The sequence below is a fragment of the Rhea pennata genome, chromosome 3 (assembly GCF_028389875.1).
Source record: "Rhea pennata isolate bPtePen1 chromosome 3, bPtePen1.pri, whole genome shotgun sequence".
Taxonomy (NCBI): Eukaryota; Metazoa; Chordata; class Aves; order Rheiformes; family Rheidae; genus Rhea; species Rhea pennata.
In genome coordinates, this window is record NC_084665.1 from 95,312,386 (window position 1) to 95,339,594 (window position 27,209).

The following is a 27,209-nucleotide window of genomic DNA, read 5'->3' on the forward strand; positions in this document are numbered from 1 at the left end:
AAAAGTTACTACAATAACGGGAAGATGATAACAGAAAATGAAAGACAGTAAAGAAAAGGGTGATAACAGGAACAATAGGCCTAGCTAGGGAGAATGACAACAGAAGGTAAGGCCCACTAGAGAATAAGGGAAAGGGTAAATTAGGAATAATATATAGTTGTATTGTTGTACAGTGTCACAGGAATATGATTTACTTTTCTCTAACTGAACTCTAAATAATTACTTAGAAAACAAATTTATTCTTCAATGTTATATGTTTTTAAAGTGTCCAAATTCTCTACAGTCTTCAAAGAGAGGGAAGAGGAAGAGCTTACAGGTCTTCAGAGGGAGGTTGCATTTGCAGACGCCTAAGGAGCTGTTAAGCAGCCAACTACTCCCTCCAGTGGTCTTTGGATATGCTTTCAATCTCCGGACAACTAAAATACAGGCAGCTGTTTTAGGAAGACTGTTCCCTGTGGGTGTAAGAGATCTTATGCAGATCAGATTACATGCTTGTAAAATTATGTTTCAAACAGAATGTTTACTAAAATTATACAAACGTAAATACTTGCTGAGTTTTTGGCTATGTTGTTGCACACAGTCTTGATGAAACCAACTTTTAATATAAAAGCAACAACAGAGATGTGGCCTTTCAATGCAGCACTAACTGGAGTGGTTCACTGGTTCACTCACACACCACCATCCGACAACAACGGACAGGTTTGCACACCTTACAGTTCAATTTCTAAAGAGAAAACTTAAGGCAAAGCAACTCCCACAGAGCGGCGGCTGGCATGAACAGCTTTATTTAGACAAGCTTGTGTAACGTTGCGGAGAGTTGAGAGATGATCCATCAGCCGCCACCACCTTAAGAACGATGCTGTTGCTGTTTACGTGCGCAGGAAACTGAAGTTACTCCCTCCTCAGGTGCGGTGCAGACTTGGTGCAGGATTATGCTGCCCTTGCCCAGCACTGCCCTTCGGACGGAAGGGGGTGACGCGGGGCCGAGCCCGCCGGTGGGTGACACAGCCGCGCCCCGCCGCCTGCGCGCCCCGAGATGGCAGCCCCCCGCCCGCCGGCACCTCTGCCCTCCGCAATGCGCATGCGCGAAACGGTGGTCGGGCGGGATGCGCAGGCGCAAGCCGCCCTTCCCTGCGCCGCGCCTGCCGCTCTCGCGCATGCGCAGCTAGGAGCGGCCGTTCTCTAGCCCTGTGGGAGGACGGGGGCGTGGCCAGCGGGTTGCGTCATCAGCTGCGCGTCTCACGGGGCTCGTCAGTTGCGCGCCCGCCGCCTCCTTCTCCCCGCCCCCGGCCGGCGTCGAGAGCGCAGGCGCGGCGCGGCGCGGCGGCGGGTCACGTGTCGGCGGCGGGTCACGTGTCGGCGGCGGCGGGGCCCCGTGCGGCGCGGGGTGTTGGCGTCGCCGGCGGGGCCGGTGGCAGCGCGCGGCCCTCGGTGACGGGGCGCGCGGCGGCGGCGCCATGGCGGTGAACTACAGCGCCAAGGATGAGGCGGACGGGCACCCCTCGGGCGGCGTCGGGGTGGCGGGCGGCGGCGCCGTGGGCGGCGGCGGCGGGGCCGTGAAGACCCGCAAGCCCGATAACACGGCGTTCAAGCAGCAGCGCCTGCCGGCCTGGCAGCCCATCCTGACGGCGGGCACGGTGCTGCCGGCCTTCTTCATCATCGGCCTCATCTTCATCCCCATCGGCATCGGCATCTTCGTCACCTCCAACAACATCCGCGAGTACGAGGTGCGCGGGGCGGCGGGGCGCGGCCTCGCCCTCCCTCCGCGGCCGCCCGGGCCTCCGGGGCCGAGGGCCCCAAGGCGCGGGGAAGGGCTTGGGGCGCCGGCGGCGGGAGCCGGCCTGGATTAAAGGTGTTGCGGAACATAGGAATAGCTGGTTTGCTCTTGGCTCGGCGTCGGGCAGGAAAAGACAAAAGTGGATTTCGCACGGGGAAGTGGAGGTGGTTTCTGTGCTGAACTAATGCCTTGCCTTGTCTGTTTGAGTTTAGTTTAACATTTATACTCTTTCAAAAACTACTGTTATTACCCCGGCTAGGCATTGAGCTTAATGAGTGTCTGCTGAGCGGACAGTAGTTCTCCTGTCAATTTAAGTGAGCTTCTGGGGGAATTAATGCCAGCATATAGTCAACATATGTCTCAGTATTGAGCTCCTTTTCCATAAGGGAAGAAAAAGTGTTCATCGTTCATGAGATAACTTATGGTAATGGACAGTATCTGAAGTTTCAAAGTAATTATAGTTTCAAGACAGAACTTTGTGCTGGATGCATTGCTATAATTCTTATGTATGAATGGTTTGTCATTTTAGATGCTGAGAGACAGAGGTATATGTAACAGCACAGGTCTAAGAGAAAGAGACCTTCAAGAGTCTTTTTCTAATTATACTTACAAAACTTAATCGTTTATACCTGAAGCTTAGCCACACTTTTGTCATGAGAAGTTGCTTGCTGTTTCTCAGAATTGAATGTTATATCAAAGGTCCTTTTGATAGCAGAAACACTTTGTATTGTAAGAAGCACATGAACACATGTGCTCAAATTGACAGCTCTGATTAGTTCCAGTAAGCTGGACCAAGATTAATTGTAAGATGGGGGAAATGGGGCTTGTTCAGTGTGTTGGAGAATGTATATATTATCAAATCATTCCAGTCATTTACGTAACTTGTCTTTTTCATGTAAGTAGTGTTCAGATCAGTGACATAATTGCTGATAACCAGTGACAATGAAGCCCCATTAACTGATGAAATTGAGGTAGACAATGAATAGTAGCAGTATCTTGTCTATCTGGCACAATGCAAACAATGTTATAATAAAACCAGAAAAGGAAAATGACTTTTAAATTTTTTAGAACCAAAACTCTACAGTCAAGGAAAGTAAAAGCTGAAGTTAAAAAAATAAAGCTGAAATGTGTTTTACAGCCTCATAATGTTGTATGTAAGCTTATTGGCAGAAGAAGCATTTTTTTTTTAAGTTTGAGGGTGCATGATATTTTAAAGTTGACACAGGTACTTCAGAAAAGATTGTTAAGTTGTCATGGGTGTGTAGGGTTTTTTAATGCCACCTTGTAGTCATATTTAAGATAAATATAATCACTTATTTTCAAAAGGACGCTCAGTTTAGAAAAGTAACAAATATGCGCACTGACACTGACTTGCTGACAGCTGCACTTGAAATAGCCATACTCTTATGATAAAACAGCATAAACTCAGATTCTGATGATTTTAAGGTAAATAAAATCAAGTAAATCTGTGTGTGTGTGTGTGCATACACACACACACAAATATATATATATATTTAACAATGTGGATCAGTGGAACTCTTTTCTATGGGTTGATCTGTAAGCATAGAATACGCACCAGTTTCACTTGAGTCCAAAATACAGGCTACTCCCTTACCTTGTATTTCTGTTGTGTGCATATTCAGAGATCTTATATACTATTGCTGCTTAGCAGTTCAGTCCTGTGCTCCTGCAGAGTTCTGCTATGCGCCGCCAACTACATGTTCATACGTAACACTAAAAGCCGTAAGTGAACTGGGAGCATGATTAATGCTCTCCTGCACAATCTGATTGCATATACAAAGCAGTAGTAGTCATTTACATTTGGAAGCAAGATTGAATTTATTTATTAATTCCAAGATATTCATGATTGGAAAGGAATTTATTTATTTACTTTTCTGAGTGGGTTCAGACTTGTTACCCACCTCACATGAAGCTTTCCTCAGTCAGTTTAATAAGCTTTTCTGAGGACAAGAGGGACATAGTTCCTGAGTTCTGAGAGAATAACTTCAAATTATAGTAGTTGAGATGTGCAGATAAAGATGGGGAAGCTTGTGTTCTGTTCTTTGATCTTCATGCATGTTTCATAGAGTGGTTTAATGCAGAAATTGTATGTGTATACACACATGCACACACGCACACATATATACATATATGAGATAATCATTTTAAAGGCAGGTAGACTGATACTTTTTATCTCGTCAGCTCAATTTTGAGGAGAAAGTTTAAACTGAGAAAGGCTTTACAGTTTAAATATTAAAACTTAAATGAAGCATTTTACAGTCTAGCATTTGGTCTCTAAATACCAGTGAGGGATGCAATTCAAGGTACAGCTACTGCCTGTATTTCTAGCTTAGAAGGCTCCCTCTGTGGTTGGCATGCTGGATTTTGATAGTAACCTCCAAATGTTATTCACAAATAGCTGTAAATTTAGCTCTTGGAGACAGTGCCTGTAAAAGCTGGCTGCAGTGACTAAGCTCTTTTAAAAATGTAATTGGAACAGGAAGCAGAGCTAGTTATTTACTCTTGTCTTCTAGACAATAGCCTACCTGTTAAGTGTGTGTGTGTGCATGTTTGTGAACTTAGCGTATTGGAGTTGAACAAAAGGTGTAATTTATGCCCCCAAAATAAATACCTGTATACAGTTGGAATCATTCCTAGCCCTTTCCTGGAATTAAAATTGTAGCCATTAGTATCTCAGGGAATTGTGCTGTTCTCATACAAGTGCAAGGACTGAGCAGCCAAATGCAGATTTTCCATTGATTTCCTTTATAAGCACTCTTTAGTTCAAACATAGAAGGTTTCCATGGTTTTAATGTACCAGAAATATAGTGCTTTTTATATTGGTTGTTCTGGTAGCACTTTCTCATAATTTCAAAGGGGGTAAATACCTTGGGACTATCCTGAAAATGATTTGGGTGGAAAATGAGGAAAGGCTACATGTTTATTTTTGGCTTGTACTTCTAAAGAGTGAAAGTGTCTTCCTTCCACTCCCTGCTCTGGGAAGGATCATATTGACAGAGCATAATAAAATATAGTAAGAACTGACCATATATATATATATGTATGTGTGTATGTATGTATGTATATATATATATATATATATATAAATTAACTTGGTGGCAGAGAGATCCCACCAAGTATGGGGAATATGCATGTACAATAGTTGTCTTATTTATATACTGTGAAAATACAAATGAACTGTGAAGGATCTCAACAACCTGAAAAGTCTTTGGTAGCAGATAACTTTGATACACCAAATGTCCTTAAATCACTGGTTCTTGAAAAGACCTATCAAGAAAGGACATGCTCTGTGGGTTTGTTGTACTCAGCTGCTGGCCATTCCCTGGAGACAGGATGCTGGGTCAGATGGATTTCTGCTGTGGCCCAATAAATTCTTAATGTAATAATGTCATTATTTGTCAAGAGATGAAAACAGATCAGATATATATTAAGCTACCTGAGGGCTTTAATAAAAGATATGTGGATCTTGGATAGCTTAGCTAAAGGGATAAGGATACCTGTTGAATGTAACCTGTAAATGTGGATGCAGAAAGAAAAATATATGTTAGCAGTTACTGTAGAGTAAAGCTCTTGGATAGTATTGAAGCTGACAACATTGGTCAAAAGTGTGGTTCTGTTTTCATATACATCACTTTCATGCTTAACACAATTTAGCTAATGGTATTTTTTTTAAAAATGGAGTCTTTAGTTCTTTTGCAACCTTTAAGTATTGAGTTTTGCTTTTGATCTGAGATAGTTCTTTAGTCAATGCAGAAGTTTTAGGATATGGAGGTAAAATCTTTTTCTAAAGGAAATGCTTTGTTAAGACTGCTTCAGCAGAAGAGAGAGGAAAAAAAAATTAGCTATGAATGAACAAGATCTGTAGTTTGTTTAGAACAGCGGGGGTCAATGTTCTATACCTAAACAGAGCACTTGAGGACTATTGATGTAGTGCTGTTTCCAGATCAACATAGTCTCAATGTCTTGTTTGGTGAAGGAAGCAAAGACTACATGATCCTGTCCATCTTTCCCCTCTAATAGCTTCTGAAGCTGACTTGTTTCAGCTAGGTTTGTTAGAAGGGGATCTCATCTGTCAGAAACCTGGTAGCAGAACAGAAACTATGGATCTGATCTGAGATAGCAGAAGAACAGGCTTCAGTTGTTCCTTCCACATTGAAACTACTAATTCAAATGATACTGCTCTTAAATAGTTTGTTCATTTTGGCATATATTGCTCTGATTTGAGTTGAAATTCTAAATATAGACTTAATTATTAAGTTCCTAAATAGCGAATTATAGGCAGATCGAAGTTTTTTCATCTTACACCTGAAGCTAACCTGCTGAGCCTGTGTAATTGTTTCCTGCTCTTCACATACTCAAGCCATACACAAGAGTGAGCTAATGCAATCAAATGGCTTCAGACAGCTTGGGGCATAGAATGAAGTCATGGCTGCTCAGAACATGTTATGTCATGGTAGCTTAAGATTGGTTTCATATGCTTTTTAAATTTTATTTGTTATTAATGAGCTGCACTATTAAAGACAAATAATTTAGAATAAGACAGTTTAACACTTAGTGTTGTCTTGTCTGTCTAAAAGTATTTGCCATTCTTGGCAAACCAGTACTAATGTCTTCATCTTCCCTTCTTTTGAGAAATCTTCTGACTCTATTTTGATGCCTACATATGGGCAACAAAGCAAAACCTTACATGAATGCCTTTTTGTATTAAAAATATAGACTGACTGTTTTTAGCCTTTTTGGGAAATATATAGAACCCCAAATCTACTTAGTATGTGTGTTTAGAAACATCATGTTGTCTTGAGTGTCTGTTTTTTCTTTTCTTTTTTCCTCAGCGGTAATGGTCTACCTCAGTGTTAAATTTATTTGAGGCAGAAATTAAACCTGAATAGGGTTTTAGTTGGTGTGGCATTCATTTTGCACTTCACTTCAACTCTATTTGGCTTGTTAATCCCAATTTTTTCCCTACCACTGTAAATTAATGACTTTTTCCTATTATAGATTGACTATACAGGAACAGAGCCTTCTAGTCCCTGCAACAAATGTTTAAATGTGTCCTGGGATAGCACACCACCTTGTACTTGCACCATCGATTTCACACTGGAACATTCATTTGAGGTATGTTACCTTGTATACAAAATAGAATTAGAATTTGAGGTATGTTACCTTGTATACAAAGTAGAATTAGAATGGAATAATATGATTTATTTGATAATTGATAAGTGTGCTGCATTACGTAAGTCTTTTTTTAATTTTCTATTTGAAAGGACTGTTTCTAATTGTCTTATTAACTTGGACTTGATAGACTTTGTATGTGTTTGTTTTTGTGTGCCTTTTCAACAGGGGATGAAATGAGTATTAATATCTCCATCAGGAAATGCATAATATTAACTGAAATGCTTCTGTTGTATACATGCAGATTTACCTTCTATGTACTTGATGTATCATATAGCTAGCCAGTAGACCAGATATTCTTACGTGACTTAGAAAAGCTCAGTTCAACAAGAATTAGAAAAAACAGATAGTGTTTTCTGGCAAACTGGAGGCGAACCATAAAGCTTGCATGCTTAGCATTGGAGATAAGTGTTGGAGTTCAGCACTAATTAATGTCTTACTGATAGTTTATGGCATGTTGATGCTGTTTGACTTTAGGATGCCAGCTTATATTAGGATAGTTCTCTTCATGTACTGTCAATGGGAAGAGAGAATTGAGGCTCCTAATTTATTAATGTTGCTGTAAAATAAAACAAAATTTAAGAAGTCAAAACTTAAGCTTTCTTTCAATCACTGTTTTAATGTATTTCATTGATCTCTTATCTTTTTTACATGAATGAAAATCCATTTTGCTTCATCTTGCTTGTTGTAGAGCAATGTATTCATGTATTACGGACTTTCCAACTTCTATCAAAACCATCGTCGTTATGTGAAATCTCGAGATGACAGCCAACTAAATGGAGATAACAGTTCATTACTTGTAAGTATTTATACCTGGATATCACTAAACAACTTCTGACTATTACATAAATTGCCACATACCAGAGTATATATTTTAATAATACTTAGGTACTAGATCTTTTTTTCATAATATAAGCTGATGATGAGGAATTGATATTTTGGTTACAGGAAGTGACTGTGTAATGTACTGTAATATTTTATGGGAATAATTTCAGCTGGTGGATGGCAATAGTGTACCTTAAGCATTTCTCAGTGTTGAACAGTTTAAATCTCAAGAGTTTGTCTATCATGTTATCTTCAGCCAATAAGATCTGCTATCTTTATCCATTCTGTGTGAAGTTCTCATTTTCATTGTAAAACAATTTTCAGTTACTTAGCACTTAATTTGGTCTAGTGCAGCTAAATGAATCTGTTTTTGTAGACTCAGATTCAGTTTCAATCCTGAACTTCAGCATTATTAGGAAACATCTGTACTATGTATTCTGTTCAGAATACTGTATAATGCTTATGACTAGACCACTGCTCTTTCCTAATTTTTAGACATTAGAGGAGTACAAACATATTTTGGTCTTTATGTGGCTCCAGCCAGAATTACTCTTTTTTTAAGTGTTCTAAAAGGGGAGTGCCAAGAGGTTACAACTGATGACTGATACTGGGTCTTTTTCTGTTTGCACTTCTGGCATATTTCTGGAATCCTTGCAACTTTTTGCATTTTGTGTTACACTTCTGGGGAGGTTTTGGGTTTTTTTAAGTCTATTTTTTGAATACTGACTTATTAAAAAATACCCTTCCTCAAAAAAATGCTTGAATATTCCTGATGGGGAAAATGCTACTATCAAAAGATTAAAACAAAAAAGTTCTAATAGAGAGCTTCCCTTAAGAAAACAAACAGAAACCTCTTACTTTTTTTAGTATGGCTTTTGTGAGATTCCAATTTTATTTAGTTTTTATTCATACTTTGAAAAGAAAAATCATTATGCTCTCCAATATTCAAGTATTTGTAAATAACTTGACTTGAATGTACCACAAAAAAATATTTTGTTGAGATGTGCAGATTGAGGTATTGTAGGAAAAACAAAGTTAATTGGATAGACTGGCACAGACTTACCTGCCTCTTTTTCTTTCTAAATATCAGAATCCAAGTAAAGAATGTGAGCCTTACCGCACAAACGAGGACAAGCCTATTGCTCCTTGTGGAGCTATAGCCAACAGTATGTTTAATGGTATGATATCACCTTTAAATTAGTACTTAAAGATGTTTTCATGATCTAGTGTATGTTTCATATTGTGCTGGAAGTTAATCTGAGTAAGAGCATGATTTTTTCCTTTCGAATTAATTGTTCCATATAGATAGGTATTTTGTGCATTACTGCTGTTGCTTTTTTTGTTTTCATTTTGAAAGGGCTATCAGAATTGAGTTAATATTATAGCATACAGTAGGTGGAAATACCTGTTGTGAGAAGCTGTTACAGCTATGGAATAAATATATAGATATTATGTACATATAATACACTGCTATCTAATACACATAGATGCTTAAAGAATAGTTTGTGGTTGCAGCAGGCAGATGATGTCCACTTTTTTGTTTGCTTTTGTTTATCCTGGAGAGAGTTTCACTGCCTGTGAGAATCATCTGTTAAAATGAAAGTATGGGGTTTTGTGTATGTGCGTTAAGTTTATTTCCAAATTTGAATTTCTCCTTAGATACATTGGAATTATACCGCATTGATAATGATACAAGGATTCCCATTACTTTGATTAAAAAAGGCATTGCATGGTGGACAGATAAAAATGTAAAGTTCAGGAATCCTTCAGGGGATACAAATAACTTAACTGCACTTTTCCAAGGTAAGAAAGATTGGGAATTTTAAGAACAAAATACTAGCAGAACACTTCAAGTGCACTTTGATTCAGCCTGAATTTTACCTCATTTCAGTGAGTGTAAAAGTACTGTGGTTCTCTGAAAAAAATTAAGTTAAAGACTGCTATAGAAAGATTGCCTATAAATAATGAAGGCTATAAACTCAATGTGAAAATGTGTGTGTTTAACTTTTCTATAATCATTTAAACTGAAATTAGGGCCCATTTTTATTCTATTTTTTGTCTTTCTGAAGTTCCAGATAACTACTTTCAGTCAATGGCTTATCATCAACTTAGGCCTATTGCTCTTATTTTCTGTGTTATGGGTAATATAAAGCTTTATTATACAGGGGAGAGGGGAAGCCTATTTCATTGCAGTACAGAGAAGTATTAGCTGGCAAAATTTATTTTTTAGTAATAATCATTATCTGTCAGATATGCATTTAGTATTGATTAAAAGAAGATGATTGATCTGAAAATACTCAAACAGGTATTCAAATAGAAAACTATTTTAAAAGGCTTATAGTTTTTCTAGTTTTTTAATGCTCCTTGTGGCAATTGTTCTTTAGTTTTTACTTACTTTGTCTTTTCTGTGACTCTTTGGCAGCTAATTCCTATTTTATGTTGTGGTGGTTAAAAGGTTCCTGGGTTAAGTGATTTTCCTCGTTGTACTTTGGATCGTTGAAAAATCAGAGAATAATATTTTATGTGAACTTTAACTTCTGATCTTTATTTCACTTGAAGATTGAAAATAGTCTAATATACGCACTACTGTAGGGCTTGAGTTTAACTCTAAAACAGATCCTGCAGTTGTTTTAACCAAACTTTATATATGGCGTTTTCATTTTAATATGCCTACTGGTAGATTGTGCATAGATTTCTAAAAACGTGATGTTTTTTGGGATGAGAAGAAACTAAATTCTGCCTTGGTTGTTGAGGTAAAAACAGTTTGGTAAAGCAAAATTGTATTTGGCTAACAATGTCTGAAAGTAATCTTCCTCAGGGCTTTAAGGTGTGTGTACATATGGAAGGTATATAATAGCTTCTGGTTTAACCTGATGTGGGTTTATTGTTTAGTCACAGCCAAATTATGTGTTACCAAACTGATGCTACCCTTGGAAAGGCAGATAACTTATCCTAATATCAGTGCAAAATTGTATTTTCAATAGATTAAGGAAAATAGTGTGCAAGACACTAGTGTGACATCATCTGAAACATTGTGCATAATTTTATTTGCTTATAGACAAAGAGGTGGTAGTCAAACTAACAACTGAGCAGAGGAGTTGCAATCATAATGGAGAATTATCTCACTAAGGTAGACTAATATTTTGAGACAAACCTTCCTAATCCCTGTAAATATTTAGGGTAGGAGAACTTGTTTAATCTATTGAGCAGTGCTGGCATGAGAATAAGTGGATAGGAACTATTATTTAAGTTGCAAAAAATAAAAGTTCTTAAGCAGTCCAGCAGTCTTGCAATAGGAATGAGCCAGCCTATCCCTAATACTTGGAAGCTATACATATTTTTTGTAATATCAACATGAAATGACACATGGGGTCATCAAAATTCAAGTCCTGTATTTTATTAATATTTTTGTTTAATCTTAGGCACAACGAAGCCTGTAAACTGGCCCAAGCCGGTGTATATGCTGGACTCAGAGCCTGACAACAATGGCTTTATCAATGAAGACTTTATTGTGTGGATGCGTACTGCTGCTCTGCCTACGTTTCGCAAGCTGTATCGTCTCATTGAAAGGAAGAATAACTTACAGCCTACCTTACAGGCTGGAAAATATTCTTTGGATATCACATACAGTATCCTTAAAAAAAAAAAAATTAAAAGGTGCTAATGGCATTAGCTGGATTACAGGGGTATATGTTTGTGGAAGTTCAAATTGAACTGGCCTCTTCCTAGGATCTCTTGAAAAGAGATGATAATGAGCAGTGGTTGAAAAGTGTTCGTGAGAATTGCATAGAATAATTAATAATTACTGTCTTGTACTCCTGTGCGAGTTTATAAAATCGTGCATGTTCAGTTTGATAAAATTCAGTCTAATTTTTAGCTTTCATAAGTGAAATGACTGGGTTAGTTTAACTTCAGGATAGCTTTGTGAAATCTAAGTTGTCTCAACTAGTTAGAGTATCTTCTGAAGAGTGTGACTTTGCAGGGTTGCCCAGAGTGCTTTTTCTTTTTTTTTTTTAAGCCTAAAAATACATAATAGTTCAGATCAGAAAAATTGGAAATATCCTACATCAGAGAATGAAGGATCTTCAGATGCATCCTGATACAGGTGATACTTCGCCTCAGCCAATAAGCCTTCTCGATACCTGTTACATGGCCAAAATGTTGAAGCCACAGCTGGCTATTTTCTTGTTCCTGCCAGAGTTTACCTGTAAAATACTCTGTAGGCATGCTTTACTTTATCTCAGGTTGGTAACATAGTCAGTTTGCCATGTGAAATTTTTAATTGGCATATGCACTGCTAATCCTTTTCTGCCTTCCTGTGATTTTTCTGTGGACTATTAATTACTGCCTTGACACTAAAGGGCGTTGAATAGCTGTGGGATGCCTGTCATGAATGCAGGAGTGTAACCTTTGTTAAGGAGTTCAGGGCCTGCTCTAGGTCCTTGTGTGGCAGTACGTGTTGTTGTAAAATTACTCTACTTGTGGACTTATTCCAGAACAACTTGCTCTGCCCTGCAGTAGCTCAAATCTGTGCATAAAATTAAATGGCTACCTTCACAGTGAGAAGGAAATTAGGTAGCTTTTGTATTGTAAAGGAATTAAGAGAAGCATTAGAAAAAGAAGTTGGTAGCCTAGAAATTTGAGAGTACATTCTCAACCTGTTAAGTTTAAAGAATAACGATGAGATGTAATCTAGGACAGATCAAACTGACTTCGGAGGAGAGAAAAAGGCCAGAGCTGTGCAGCAGGTGGATAATGGCCTGTCATTCTGTTTTGGACAAACTACAGAATAGACAGAAATGCAGGAGTGTTGTCATAGAATTCTTAAGGTCTGAAAGCTCTCAATCATTTGTTTGGTTGCTGCCTAATGCTCATCTAGATAGCTGCTATAGTCAGTCATCTTTGTTGCAAAATTTTGGGGAGCACTTACAAAAATGAAGGAATGTCCGTAATAACTTCATAATTAAAGAATCTGATTTGCCCTCATTTTATAGAAGTTATTTTCAGAAACTGACAAACTTGTCCATATACTCTTCACTTAAAAAGAGGTTGAGAAATGTCTACCATGGCATTTTTATTGGCATAGTTGAGAGTGCATAGGTTAATCTTTGTCTAAATAAAGAACACAGTCTTTAATATCTGCATTTCCAGTATTCACAGAGGAATGTTTGTGTTTGGAGGCCAAATGAAATAATCCAAGATTGTAATGTGCCAGACAAAATACAAATAAGTTTGGGAATGTGCTTCTTGTTTTCCTATATGTTCTTCAGATTATCCTGTACACAGCTTTGATGGACGAAAAAGAATGATCCTAAGCACCATCTCGTGGATGGGAGGCAAAAATCCCTTTCTGGGAATCGCTTACATCACTGTGGGTTCGATATGCTTTTTCTTAGGAGTCGTTTTGCTGATCATCCATCACAAATACGGAAATCGAAACACTAGTGCAGACATTCCCAATTAGTCTTGCATTCTGAAAACCAATGTACTGCATATGCATCAAGGCCAGTCCAGAATGGACCCAGTTTTTGGAAGCTAAATCTTTGCCTATGTCACTTGTGAGGCTGGGTGCATTTTTTTTTTTTAATTTAAATCCCCTTTTCCCTTCATTGTGGATTAACTTTTGAAAATGACGGGTATACAATTAGCTATATTGATTGTATCTCTGCTTATGTCAGAAACAATTTTCTGATATTTGCCTCTAACTGGGCAGGCCACATGATGCATATAGCTTCTGTTCCTTTGATGCATCTGCTGCTTGTTAACGTGCTGTGTAATGTCAGTATGATTCAGTACATATAGATTGTGTGGAGAAAGACTGTTATGACATACTGTGTAAATTTTTAAGAATCTTCAGAATTCAGGTGTCAGTGCTGTTGAAAGGAAAAGTCAAGTCTTCAGTGTTTTTTCAATTTACTGTGTTGTGTGCATGGGCTCTTACGTTTCTTGCTGAGATGTTAATATATTTATATAAGTTGTTAAATATTTTTCCTATGTCCTACTCAATTCTGTTATGTTAAATACTCAAAGTGCAGTGTAAATTACAGCACTTGATTCTTTTTATATTTACAACAAATGTGCCTGGCCAGTAAACTAGCATCTTGTGAAGAGATTGGAAAACCTATTTGTTAATTATCTGCATGAGTCCATTCTAAAGTGTGTTCTAAATTAGGAAGCACTTGCTGCAGGTAGAACCTGCTTGGTTCTAATTTGCTTTGCTTTAATTCATTTCTAATACTAGTTTACCTATTGTGCTTGCTGGTTTTGCTTCTTATGACCAAATCCAAGCATTAATCAAGAAGACATTAAAATACTTTTTTCCATTCATAAGCCTGGTTTGGATAGTTCTTTTACTGAAGGAGTTTCCTTCCCCCCCCCCCCCCTTTTTTTTTTCCCTGAGGCATATATATTCCAAGCAACTTTGCTATAAAGGAAAGGTCATGCTGTGTTTCCTTGTTTGGAGTAAACGACACATTACCTTCTTGCTGTGTTGAGATACTGAATTACAGAAATTCAAGAATGGAGATGACAGTAGCCTCTCTTTCAAATACAAGTTGAGCTTGCTGCGAAACCAAATTTAAGTGTTGCAGTTAGAAGCAAAGTGTGGGTTAGTGTCTTAAATCGTATTACTGAAGGGTTCACTTTTTGAGTTAATTCAACATTATCTGTAACCTGTAAACTGTAAACTATTACTTTTTTTTTTTTTTTTTTTTTTTTTTTTTTTTTTTTAGATGATGCACAGAAATTGTAATGTATATGGTGGAGATCACTTTATATGCAGCAGGCTTGATAAAGAATTAAATATATATTTAAAAAGAACTAATAAATTCTGCAAACAATTTACTAAGATTTTATTTTGTTCTTTAAGGTGCATTTGGTTCACCTGTGTAAAAACATCAAGTGTGAATATGATTCAGGCAAGTTATATTTCTGGGGTTGCATATTTGTTATAAGGTATTTCTTCATAGTATCATTGCTCAACATCTAACTACCTTCTAAAATAGTACTGTATTCATTTATCATGTGCGCTTGTGACCATTTTTTACTGAATTATTTCTTTTGTGTAATCTTACAAGCTAGCAGTTTTAGTATTTAAGTTTGTATGAACCGTGGAATGAGGCTAGCTTTCCATAACTGCATATAATAATTTATTTGCATAATATAGTGATGCAGCATAGGGCTTTTAACATCTAAAAGACTGTTTAAGATTCTACAGTGTTGTATTTATATGCTGCTGGAGTTATAGAATAAGAGTATGTAACTTTGATATTTGTATATCGCAAAGCAGAAAATTCGCACAAAATGCTAAATAAACTGGCTTTTATCTGTAGAGTAGTTGCTAGTCCAGAACTTACTGAGCAAGCAAGGGGACGTCTCTCAATTACTGATTATTAACATATTCTGATTTTTAAGCTGAGTGTTTGAATGAAGCAAAATATACGTACGCTTAAAGTGACATAATTTCCGTCTTTTTTTCAAGTAGGGAGTGCTGCCTTTTGGGCTGCATTCAAAATTAGAAAAAATTTTTCCATCTCAAAATATTTTCAATACCTTATCTTTGTAGTAAATGTAACTGTCAGTGCTTCTCTGATCTTCTCAATGTACCGTCTTCTTAGTGCACCAAGATAAGTATTGCTGTTTCCTTTTTGCTACAATTAAAATTTTTTGTCTACAAGTCTATAGCAGTAAATACTTGTTCCGCAATATGCCTGACAAGCTTAAAATGCCTCTAAAACCCTAAAATGCCAGATGAAATTGGTGAACTCTTCACCTGTTCTCATTTGTCATGGTGTCACACTGATAATTTAACTTTCATGATACTTGACTTTTTAAATTTTTTTATAAATTGCCCACATGTAGTCTGTTTAAAGATCAAACCACAGTGACCCTAATAGCTGCCCCTTCTCAGGGCAGTGTTCAGTGTCCTGTTTTTGGATTTTACTGCTTGCAACCTGATTCTTTAGTGGCATCTTTCAGAGGCATTTGCTACCAGGGTTCACTCAGAATAGAAAGAGCAATACTTCTCATCTCTGGATGCTAGTTGTGTGCTTTTCGAATCCATTCAGCCGAGGCAGGGCCTGAAGTGTGAGAGATAGTAAGCTTCCTGGAGGCTGCTGTTGGCATGAGGAGCCTGCTTATAAATGAATCTTTCCTGGAAAGTATAATTTGGGAAGCTGAGATACAGCCTTCTCTTCTGCAAAAGCTCTACAAATACATTCTTTTGTGTGAGACCCACTTCCTAAGCACTGTTCCAGTCTCTCTTTAAAATCTTCATATTGGTAACAAAGCAATTTGTCACTTCAAGTTTTTTTTTTTTTTTTTTTTTTTTTTTTTTCCCTATATCAGGCTAGTTGGGAGTTGTCAGTTGGGTTTGTCTGAGACAGAACAAAGAGAAATGAGAAGGCTACTTCAGAGCCTTTACCTCCCAAGGTGGCATTGGTACAGAAACTAGATACTCAGCGCCCTGATTTTGCTTTCATAATGAAAGCAAGGCCTTGACAAATGCAAGCCTTGTCCTTTTTCATTTTTTTTTCTAGTGTCAAGTAACATCTGCAAGCATATATGTATCTGATTCACTGTTCTGTTTGATTGAGTCAATGTGATTAGTGTTAGGATTGGATTCAACAGCATGCATTAGTGACTGTGCCTTTTTCTCTGTGCTACTTGCAGTGGGAAGATGAGGGTTATAGTGTGTGTAGACACACAAATGTCCAAGATCCATCTGAAATGAGCATCTAGTGGAAAGATGTGATTAAGCCTAAAGCAGAATGTACACAGATAGTTTTGAAAAAAAAAATAAATACTGATTGTAACGCAACCACTGAAGACAACAACTGTACAGTAATCTGGAGGTACTACAAATGGATCTAATTCTTAAAGTTTCTATAACAAGAATACGATTTTTGATCATCTTGCTTGAAAAAAATCAATCCCATGAGGGTTTTGCATTGTGCATTGACCTAATCAGTGAAGATTAGGAAGAAAAAAAAAAAGAAAAAAAAAAAAGCCAAACTTATTCCATGTAAATTGGAGACAAGGTGAGAAATGAAGTGAAATAAATAGACTGACTTTCTCAAATAAGAGCACAAAAATGGTTATCTAGTATTGTCTGTGTTAAACAGCCTTTCAGAAATTCTCAGCATGCTCCAATTAGGAGAAAAAAATGTAAAAATTTCTGTCAGTTTTGTTCTTGACTGTCTTCAGCAGCAGCATGGTCAGTTAATGGAAGAGGCTTACCTACTACTGCTTCCAGCAGCATGAAAACTGATTCCAAGACAGAAAGCCTGTTTGAGTGCCATGATTCTGACTTGGTGACTTTTCAGTATTAACTTTACCTCTGATCAGCATAATTCCATCTATGCCAAAATGTGAAGTCTAACCTTACTTGACAGTTTTTATTTAGACAGAAGTGCATTAGGGTATCACCTGCTAACAACTAGTATCTTTATATAATCTGAGTCACAAATAAGAAACCATCTTCTTCTAAGCCTCTCACTTCAAATACACTCAATCTGTTTTGAAATCAAATAATACTGTAGGTTACTCTTGCCATCATTTTAGTTTATGCCAACTGCTACTACAAAGTCTGAGGTTGCTGTCAAAAATGATCTAGTTCATTTCCTTTGGGGAATAAAATGAGTAGCTATAAAAGCATGAATCAATAATTATTGAAGCTCAGGAAGTTTTAAAAATGTTTTAATTGATTTGAAACAAAATGGGAGGAGTTCTCTCCTGTGAGCCATTGTTTCAGATAAGATGACCTGAAAGAAGCGATGAAAACAAACCAGGCTGGTTCCTGACTTACTCAACTCAAGCAGTGGATTGTGCCCAGATTTTTACCCCTCCCCCCCCCCCAAAAAAAAAAGTGACATGTTTTAAAGAGTGTTGGAGAGCCAGGAATGTAATTAATTGTTATGAAAATGGGAAAGATTGGACCATGGCAATTTTGGAAGAAACGAGAATGCAATTGCTTGCAGGTTTGCCTAGTGAGGTCCAGAGTTAGGCAGCCGAAGTTAGTATATGCTTCATAATGGATGTTTGTAAACCTTGAGAAAAACTCTTCTTTTATCTTTCAGCTTCTTAGGGAATGCGCCGAGGGAGGAAACTTCTAATTATCTTGAAATTAATATTGCTTTTACCATTCTTGTCAAAGTCTTGTCAAACTCATGCAGCAGAAGTTCTGCTAATAGAAACAAAAGCTCTGTTTAGCTAATGCGGACTGTGATAAGAAGCTTCTGTCTTGAGGAAAACAAATACTTTGGGGCGGAAGGGGGAGGAAGGAGTTCTGGATAAATGTTACCTCACAGATACAGGCTACTGGTTTTGGAGGAAGTAGGGCTAGCAGAAAGGTGGCTTTTATTCTGTTAGTGCACGTGACAGTAGTGTAGTAGTAGTAGACAGTAGTGTTCCCTCTGTGAAATCAGATGGCTATCAGTTTGCTGTTCTGAGGAAAATATTCCACTCTGCGTTTTCAGAAGGGACAGAAAGCACTTGAAGGACTTAAATTCTAGCCTCAGACCTAAGAAGATGGTTCCCAGTCTCTCCCTCTTTCAGCTGGTGCTTGGTTCCAAGCACGCTTGTTAGTGGAGAGAAGTAATAAACAGCCAGCATGCCTTGAAAAATAAGGCTTGTCAATGTTTAGATTACGATGAGTTTCAGAAACCTGAAAGTTGGAAATGACCGTCATAAATTTTTGAATAGTCTTCAAAACTGTAGGTGATTATTGTTGTGGTAATTAAAGCTCTTAAATCAGTGTGGTTCAGTACCTGTTACAATTATGTGAGTTGATATAACATCATTGCTGGTAATGTTTACCACTCTTATCAGTTTGCAGTCTTTGTAAATATGAGATAATAGCTAAGTTCTACAGAAGAGCCTGCTAAACTTACCTGAATGCATCTCACTTAAACAGTTCTGAGACTTCTTTGTGCCTAACTGGAAAACTAAAAATCCCAGATGCCCTAGGATAATCCAGCGTGTGACAAATGGAGTTGATGGACTCCACCTTTTTTCACTGTTGAGCTAAAGATTGAGAGCAAGGGATTTCTTAATAATTTCTGTTACTTTCTAAACAGTGTTACTTGAACAATGGATTAAATTCTACACAGTCTGAACCTAGAACTGATATACTGCAACTCATTCTGGTGTACATATATTCACAGTACTGTTGGAAAAGCAGGCAGCAAATTCATCCAAGGTACAGAAATAACCTTCCAGTTACTGAATTTTCTCCCCAAGTTCCTCTCTGAAGTTACACTAACAGCTGAGAAGGGGCACCTAGGGATCAAAAATGACCTTACAGTAAAAACTAAATAAATGAATCTCTGGACTGCATCTGTATAAGGAACGTTAAGTGTGCTTAACCATTTAGAAGCTGATGAAACACTTCCAAAAACAAGTTGAGCCTCTACAGCCTTACTTCTAACAATACCATATTTTATTTTAGGAGGACCATATGGTCAGCAGGTGTCACAATTATATATAATCTGGGTGCAGCCTAATCTGACTAGTAATTTTTAAAGTCTTCCCAAGGTGACTCAAATAAAAGTTTTTGTAAGATCATCAGAGGTAAAGACCTAGATTTTGTTCCTGATGCTTTCAGTGGAAGAGTTGGGAAGAAAACTGGTGTTGGTAGATTATGGAGAAGGAAAATTGCACTGCTGCTGCTTTGCTAACAGCTTCAAATAAATTTTCTATGTCTCCCATACCTAGGTAGGCTCTCTAATTGCAGAGGTATTGGTCAAGAAGTTATCACTATCATCTCCTTTCCTCATATTTTCTGTGCAACTTCCGGATTGTGGTTTGCAGGCAAGGTAGAGGAATAATTAGTTCAAGAATGCTAGTGGAGAACTGAGTGACTGCTGGCCCCATACTGTTTAGTCTTGGGCAATTCTGGGCTCGGGAAAACACAGACCGTAAAATTCTTATTCAGCTAGTAAAATCGAGGTCCTTTGAGTGTTAGGAGATGGCTGTGTAGTCTGCACAACTTGTTACTGCCATAATACAGATACTCTATTTAGCTGCAGGTTACCCTGCCACATCTACTCAAGAGTAGACAGTTGCTTGCTGTCTTCCCAGCACGCTAGCTCAGAAACATGTGAGACACTAAAAGCAGACAGCCTTTGGCAAAATGCCAGAAGGCTACTGCTCTTCTGTATCTAGGCAGTGTTTAAAGCAGTCTTTCCGAGGAAGCTGTGCCTTTGGTGTAACACGGGGGAAATAATGAACGTAAGTCCCCAAACCTTGAGCTTACACTTCGACAAAAAGGTAATATTGTCAAGTTCCTTTATTGTGATGTTAGTGTGTTAAACAACTCAAAATAACCGGTGAACTGATTATACTGGTAAAACATGGTGTGTTTTTTCTCTTCATGCACAATACAGCCTTTAACTCAGGTAGTTACTTTGTTTGCAAGAAAAATTATCAGTGGGCAGGCAAGCCTTAGGAGGAAGTTTTAAAAAAAAGGTGGAGGGAAATTCACGTTGGTTAGGTTGACTGTTGACTCTTTTATTTTTATTTTTTTAAAGCAGAGGATTTATTTATCTTCCTATGATCATCTTAAGAGGTCAAACCAATTTTTTTGTGACATGTAGTTATTAGTTTACAGATTAACAGTTACATTTTCAATCTTGTTTAGACAAAACTATTAAATAACTAGGTTTTGATTAACAGTTTAATTATTTTTCAATAAAATACATGCAAACGTTACTGTAGCCTGATAGGAACAGTAGCTGTTTTTTGCCTCTTAGTTGAAATATTCTCACCGTGAGGTTGCAAGTTGCCATTTCTCTTCCTTTCCCTCAAGTTTTCATTTCTTCATAAAATACTCAACACTTGAGACGAGATGTGCTTGCTCTGAGCAGCCCTTTTGTAGCTTTGATAACCTACATACTATGTTTTAAGTAAGGCCTTTCTCTTGTATAGTGTATTTTGATGGGCAAGAGCACTGAAGCACAGATTCAGACAGAGCAGATTATTGTCCACACAGCAAAAACTAAACAATAATTATTTCTCTGGAGATTATGATCCTTTTAGCAGTGTTTAAATGCAACTGAGTATATGATATCAAAATATGAATATTGTGTACAGAGGATGAAAGATTGGAAGAGTAATGAATAGAAAACTTTTACAGAAGTGGTAATGTATTCTGTGTTATTCCCTAAAGCATTGCTCGAGTCTTTGGAAACTGTTAAATAATGTGTTCATGCTCTTCTTTTGTTATAACACGTTTTTTCTCTTCGGTTATGTTTTCTAAATGGTGTTTTTAGTATTCCACTCAGCTAGAACTACACCTGTGATACCTTTTTATATTTTTAATTGGTTTCTTTTAGAGCACCTCAAAAGACTGCAAAGTGCTGTGCTTTGAGATACAGTTCTTGCTTCCATACCAAGTTGAGCACTAACTTGCTGTGTTTTGACAAATATTTTTCATCAGGCGGTTTGGCATCTGTGCAAAAGCAGTACAATGCCAAAATCTTGAGTGCTTTGCAACTGCAGCAAAGCCAGGAAATACTATTCCTGACTGGCTCATATTTCAGTGCAAAGCTGAAGCATGAGAAGATGTAATCATGGGGCTGGATCTGCAATGCAGAGGAATAACACAGGTTTGTTGAAATACTTCCATAAAGGGGCAAATAAATTCTTCAGATTCAAGCTGGCCTGCATTTTACACAACTCTAGCATTACTTCACTGTCTTCATCTCTTCCATGAATTTATCAAACTGCCCTTTGGCCCTGTGGAAGTAGCTGGTATTTGCAAAACCCTGTGGCAACAGGTTCCACAATTTATGCTGTGTTGCGTGTGAGAAAGACCTTTTTTGACCTGCCACTAGCTGACTTAGCTTTTTGTGTGTACTTCTTGTGTGGCGTGTGGAGGTCGCTGCCGCCGTCCCGGGCTGGCAGCGGGCGCACTGCATGTCACGGCAGCCGTGAGGGTAGCTACCGCAAGATCTTTCCGGGCCCGAAAGCGGGCCGCTCTCGAGCAACCCGCGCCGAGGCCGAGGGCCCGGGGCCGCGTTTCCTCTCAGGCAGGCGCCGACCCGAAGCCGCCCGCTCCCGGCCCTGACCGTCAGGGCGGGAGGGGGGGCTCGGCCCACCTGGGCCGCTGCCTGTAAGCGCTGTTTTACTGCGGAAGGGCTGTTGGGGAAGAGAAATAGCCAGAATCAGACCAGATGGAAAAAAAGCAGAACCCCCCGCACCCACCCGCACCTTCCCCCACCGCCGCCGCCGCCGCCATCTTCCCCGCGGCGGGCGCTGCTTCCGCCCCCCCCCCAGCGGCGCCCCCTGCAGGGCCGCGGCGGGGGCCGTCCTCGGGAGGACCGACAGGGTCCGCGGGGCGGCGCTCTAGGCGCGCAGCGCGGTGGCGTCGCTGGTGGCAGCAGAAGCGGTTGGGGGAGCCGCTTCCGCTTCCGGCTTCCGCCTCCTGTGCCCTTGCTGCCGGCGGGAGGTGACGGGACCAGGAGGCGAGATGTGGCGAAACCTGCTGGTGCGGAGCGAAGCGGGGCCGGGGGGAGCGCGGGGTCGGTCCGTCTGTGTGTCCCTGCCTGCAGGGCGGAGCGCAGCCCCCGGGTCCCTGCCGGGGGGTGGTGGTTGGGGGGGGGGTCAGTTCTTGGCCCAGTTGCTGCAGTTAGTGATGGTGCGTGGTGTGACGGGGGTTATCCCTGTGCTACCATAACGTATATTTCACTTTTTACGTTCCTAAGTTTAAAGAGAGAGTTTTTATAGTGTGATTATTTGCGGGGGGTGGAAGTGGTGGGAGGTAATATTCTGTTACTCGCAGCTTTCTGGAAGTGCATCCTATAGTCACATTTTATTGGCAATAATTTTGAAGGAAAAAAAAATGATAATTTTAAGAACTTATAGGTACAATTCATTCTTAATTTTGAGACTTGAGCTGTTAATGAAAACAGACTTCTAGCCATTGGAAGAATTATACAGTAGAAGCTACATGTTTTTAGTGGTCTGTCCTGTGATAAAGAGTACCTACATGATCTGCTTACAGAAACAGGTTCTAGCTTAGGACAAAGCAGAATGCCTTTCAATGTTTGGATTTGTTTTGTTTGTTTGTTTGTTTGTTTGATTGGGTTTTTTTAGATCTGTTAAGGTTATGCTGCAGGTTCATAAATCTGTTGTTTCATATTGAAAACAAATATTTTCATTTTTTAAATAGGTAAGTAGCTAATCAGTCTCTTATTTATGTTGGAAGATTGATTTGTGAAGTTTTTTAAAAAGAATCTTCCATTTTTCTTTGCTGTCTTTTTGTATCTTGATTTTAAAAGAAAATTTCTTTTTCAGTGTGGCTGTATCTGAAAAAGATTACTGTTTTTGAAACACTATTTATCTTTTGTTTTAGGCCCTTCGCCAGATTTCCCAGAGGACCATAAGCACTGCTTCACGCAGGCAAATTGAAAATAGAGTTCCTGAGAAGCAGAAGCTTTTTCAGGTACTGAGTGTTCACTGATAATGCAATATTAGTAGAATACCAAAATTTAGTAGAACATAATTGTATATTTTCTTTCTTAAAAAAAAAAAAAAAAAAAAAAAAAAAAAAACTACTAAAAGCTCGCTTCATGTCTCTGTTAAATCCTTGATTCAGTTGTATGACTACAGTGTTTGAAATCAGGAGAGCAAATTATTTTGTACAGAAATTAATAGTATTTGAAACTGCATAACTTGACTTGCCCATGGTGTAGGGATTTTTACTCTGTGAGATTTATTACCTGATTTTCTTAAGAGCGATTGGTACTGTACGAAGGTATAGATAAAGTACTCTGAAATGGGACGGGGGATTATTTTCTAAGAACAAATGGAGAAAAACAGCAAGTGAGAGGATAGAAGTATAATGAAAAAACAAACCTCCTATCTTGTAGATGCATCCACAGCTGATAGATGAGCCTCATAATCCGTAATGAGGATGTGGTAGTAATATACTTCTCAGTTATAAATATAGTAAAGATCTTAAAGGATTGGATTCATTCCTAGAAAAATAATGAATCTTTAAAAATAAATTTGGAATCATCTCTTCCTACTCAGTAGGCTGTTTAGTGAGAACTGGTGGTTCTTCATATGCTAGAGCAGTGGATGTTCAAGAGTGTACTCACAACTGCGAGCCTTAGCCTGGAGCAGTACCTTCATACTGAGGTTAGAGTAGGCTGGGCTTCAGCAATGGTAAGGAGAAAAGTATGTGTTACAAGCCTTAGTTTAATAGATTTTATATCTTGTTGCTTTCCTTTCCTCTGAAAGAGAAAGCCGGCCTTCTTTGGATGCTACAAGGAGAGCGCAGTGTTTATTGTGAGCTAACAGGGAGCAGAATGCTGGCTACAGGAGAGGTCGGAGGTTCTGTTTCTGCTGATGGAGTTCTTTAGGCTTATCTCAGTCACTTGGCTGACCACAAACTCTCTCTTCCTCCAGTTCCTTTCCTATGTGATAGCAAGTTAAACTGGGTTAGGATGCAGATCACCAGCACAGATCAAGACACAGTTTTGAATTTCAGGGCAATCTAAACTTGCTGGCAAGGACAAAGATCATGTAGATCTGGTGTTTACAGTGTCTAACTTCAGATGGAATAAACCGATTTTCTGTATGATACCAGGAAACTGGTAACAGCAGAGGCCTTCCCCTTGCTGCTAGTGTGCACCTGTGAGGGCTGGTAACTGGTGTCAGCATCTCCTATGTGCTAGTTCATAGTACTGTTACTATACTTCCATAGCAAGCAATCACCTGATACTGGAGCGAAAATTTGAAAGACAAGGCTGAATCTCAAATGAGATTTTCAAGATTTTCAAAATTGTTTGGGTGAAGGGAAGATAACTCTAAAAAGTAATCATTGTTCTGGGTATCTTTAGTTATATACATTTGATTTTGCAAGAACTGCATTTAAATAACACGTTTTTTTCTCACTTGCTCCCATTAGGAGGATAATGGCATTCCAGTGCATCTTAAAGGTGGGGTAATGGATTCTCTGTTGTATAAAGTCACCATGGGTATTGCAGTTCTTGGTAAGGCTAATACTAAAATATTTACTATTTGCTGCATTCTCCAACATGCTAATATTAAAATATTTACTCTTTGGTACGTTTCCTCTCTAAATCAGTTAGGCAGCTCTTCTAATCTGTTCTTTAGAACAGGAAAAGTGCTTTTGTAGACGGAAATAAGAGTACAGAATGCTGGAAGTCCTTTATTTGTTTATTTATTTTTAATTTAGCTTTTCATCTAAAGCCTTTCTTTCCCTGGCTAATTGTACTATGTACTGCAGACTCCTTCAGAATTCATGTAATAGATTAGACAAAGCTGGAACTACTTAGTTTATTTTGAAAAGGGGTAAAATGTAATGATGGCATCTATGCATCAGCAGCCTGATTCTTCTTAGTGCTAAGTGAAACTTGCATTGCTGAGGCTTCACATGCTGTGAAACTAGGAGAATATATCCAAATTTTGTGATGATGTCTGTGTGGATCTGTAATCGCCTCTAGAAAAGCTATATTGCTGTAATGGATTTTGTTCAGTTATCTTAGGAATGAATAATCAATATTTTATGATTATCTATGTAGCTTCTATAAACATGAATTCAACCCTCTTCCCCCCCCCCAATTTATTTTCATGTAGTCTAGAGAGAGCTGTTTAAGATTTTTTTTCCCCTGAAAGCCAGTAAATCACTAAAAATAGTTGAGACATGGTTGTGGAAATTTGTTGTGTCTGAATTCAAGCTGCTTGTTATCAGTATTTCTTCAATAACAGACTGGGAAATGAATGCTGACTAGAAGCAAACTGTGTTTACCATTCTGAAAATATCTTTTTTGTCTCCTACTTTAGGAACGGGCTATGCTCTTTATGAGCTGACTGTAGCATCAATGCCCAAGAAACAGAAGTGATTCCAGCTCAAGATGCCTTGGTGGCTAGCATCTCTTCGTCCAATTCCAGTGACTATGGTCATGGCTTATATTTGTTATAAGCAGCTGACGTAATGTTTGGAATCGCTATTTAATTGTAACATGTTTACTGCAGTTAATAAAGCAATTTTTACATTGCTTTGTGGTGGTCTGGATTGTATCAAATGTGTTCTACATTCGAGTGCATTTTACTTTCATTAAACATTTGTTGAACTGATTGACGTACAGTTTTCTTAATTGTATTTACTGGTGAGAGTCTCTTTTCTTTGTATATGGTTTATGTTAATATTTCAAAAGTGAGTTAAATGCCCTGAATCCTCATCAGAAAGCAATACCCTGTCTTTATTATAGTAATTTTATCTTCTGGCTTTAGTGGAGCAAACTTATCTTAAAATATTCGTGGAAATTAGGCTAAACCTGCACTGAAATGAAGAATACTCAAATTGAGGACATAATGATTATGCTGCATTGTTGCTGACCATTTCAGTTGCTGGAAGTTGACATAATACGCCTAGAAATAGAGGAATTTGCTTCCAGACCACCATGCCAAGGTGGTACCACTGTCCTTTGCAACTTCAGGGGCTTAGAAGCATTCTCAGTTGAACTTGGCACCTTCACCTATTGGATTTTTTCAGTGGCTTTTGTCTGGTACAGCGTAACGGAATCTTGCAATTCTTACAGAGAATGAGGACTTCTGAGGTAAGTGTTCATGTATTTACTTTTCTGCCCATGAAATCGACATATATATGTGACATATATATGTTTGCAATCTTTAAGTGCTAGTAATCTTTCAACATTGGTTCGTGTTTCAGAAGGCCAAAACTGGATTGTCTGTAGTCATTAGAGTAAGGAAAGCAATCAGCTTTTTGACATGAAACATGAAAGATCATAACTGGGAGAAGTAGTGGGTCTTCTAGAGCAAGTATTGAAATAGAGGAGAGGCACAATATATGTTAATCTTAGTTGTACAAGTGCAGTGCTAGAATTCATTCCTCTGCCAGTTGAAAATGTTTATAGTGACTCCCTCAACCAGATAAATATTCCGGCTGTTGAATGCTAATATGAGCTAGTCTGAACTAGATACTGTTAAGCCAGAGTACTGAAGATATTGAAGGCAATGCTTACTGGAACTCCAAATTCCTACTAAACTTTTTTCAGCTAATTTTTAAAACTCTTTTGGAAGAATTTCTCCAGAATTCTTTACTTGTAATTTGGCGGATGGGCTAAATAGAGTGCTTTCTGCCTCTAAAAATTGTGGTATTCTTCTGTGCTTGAGGAATGAGATGGTTCCATGTCTGTAGGAAAGGAGTCGATCTAGTTGATAACTACATGAGGCTAAGTAGGTTTCAAAGAATCACAATAATTCGGGTTGGGAGGACCCTCTGAAGGTCAACTGGTCCAACCTTCTGCTCAAAGCAGGGTCGCTTCAGAATTACATTAGGTTGCCCAGGGCCTTGACCAGGCAAGTCTGGAATATCTCCAAGGATGGGGATTTTACAACTTTTGTACAACCCATTTGAGTGTTT

General features: G+C 38.5%; 2 protein-coding genes across 4 annotated transcripts; both read left to right on the plus strand.

The window, feature by feature from the left end:
* The first annotated feature begins 1,371 nt into the window (after positions 1-1,371).
* Positions 1,372-15,125, plus strand: TMEM30A (transmembrane protein 30A). Its single transcript, XM_062572842.1, has 7 exons — positions 1,372-1,727; positions 6,797-6,913; positions 7,662-7,769; positions 8,886-8,973; positions 9,455-9,598; positions 11,218-11,424; positions 13,066-15,125. The coding sequence occupies exons 1-7, from the start codon at positions 1,458-1,460 to the stop codon at positions 13,257-13,259; spliced, it is 1,128 nt and encodes a 375-aa protein (XP_062428826.1). The 5' UTR covers positions 1,372-1,457; the 3' UTR covers positions 13,260-15,125.
* Positions 15,126-19,977: 4,852 nt separating this feature from the next.
* On the plus strand, positions 19,978-25,821 carry LOC134137916 (cytochrome c oxidase subunit 7A2, mitochondrial). Of its 3 annotated transcripts, none has more exons than XM_062571061.1 (4): positions 19,978-20,062; positions 23,148-23,237; positions 24,708-24,792; positions 25,607-25,821. In XM_062571061.1, exons 1-4 carry the CDS (start codon positions 20,018-20,020, stop codon positions 25,663-25,665), a joined length of 279 nt encoding a protein of 92 aa, XP_062427045.1. In that variant the 5' UTR covers positions 19,978-20,017; the 3' UTR covers positions 25,666-25,821. The 3 variants fall into 3 exon arrangements, with proteins under 3 accessions (XP_062427045.1, XP_062427047.1, XP_062427046.1); XM_062571063.1 differs by having other exon boundaries at positions 20,003-20,023; XM_062571062.1 differs by lacking the exon at positions 19,978-20,062 and adding an exon at positions 22,175-22,280.
* Positions 25,822-27,209: the final 1,388 nt, after the last annotated feature.

Excerpts from the sequence above, each read along its gene's own strand:
- LOC134137916 (XM_062571061.1), top strand. The coding sequence starts at position 20,018 with ATGAACGTAAGTCCCCAAACCTTGAGCTTACACTTCGACAAAAAG. Across the intron at positions 20,063-23,147 it reads GCTTACACTTCGACAAAAAG|GCCCTTCGCCAGATTTCCCA; the intron begins GTAATATTGTCA and ends CTTTTGTTTTAG. Across the intron at positions 23,238-24,707 it reads AGAAGCAGAAGCTTTTTCAG|GAGGATAATGGCATTCCAGT; the intron begins GTACTGAGTGTT and ends TGCTCCCATTAG.
- TMEM30A (XM_062572842.1), top strand. The coding sequence starts at position 1,458 with ATGGCGGTGAACTACAGCGCCAAGGATGAGGCGGACGGGCACCCCTCG. Across the intron at positions 1,728-6,796 it reads ACAACATCCGCGAGTACGAG|ATTGACTATACAGGAACAGA; the intron begins GTGCGCGGGGCG and ends TTCCTATTATAG. Across the intron at positions 8,974-9,454 it reads AGCCAACAGTATGTTTAATG|ATACATTGGAATTATACCGC; the intron begins GTATGATATCAC and ends ATTTCTCCTTAG.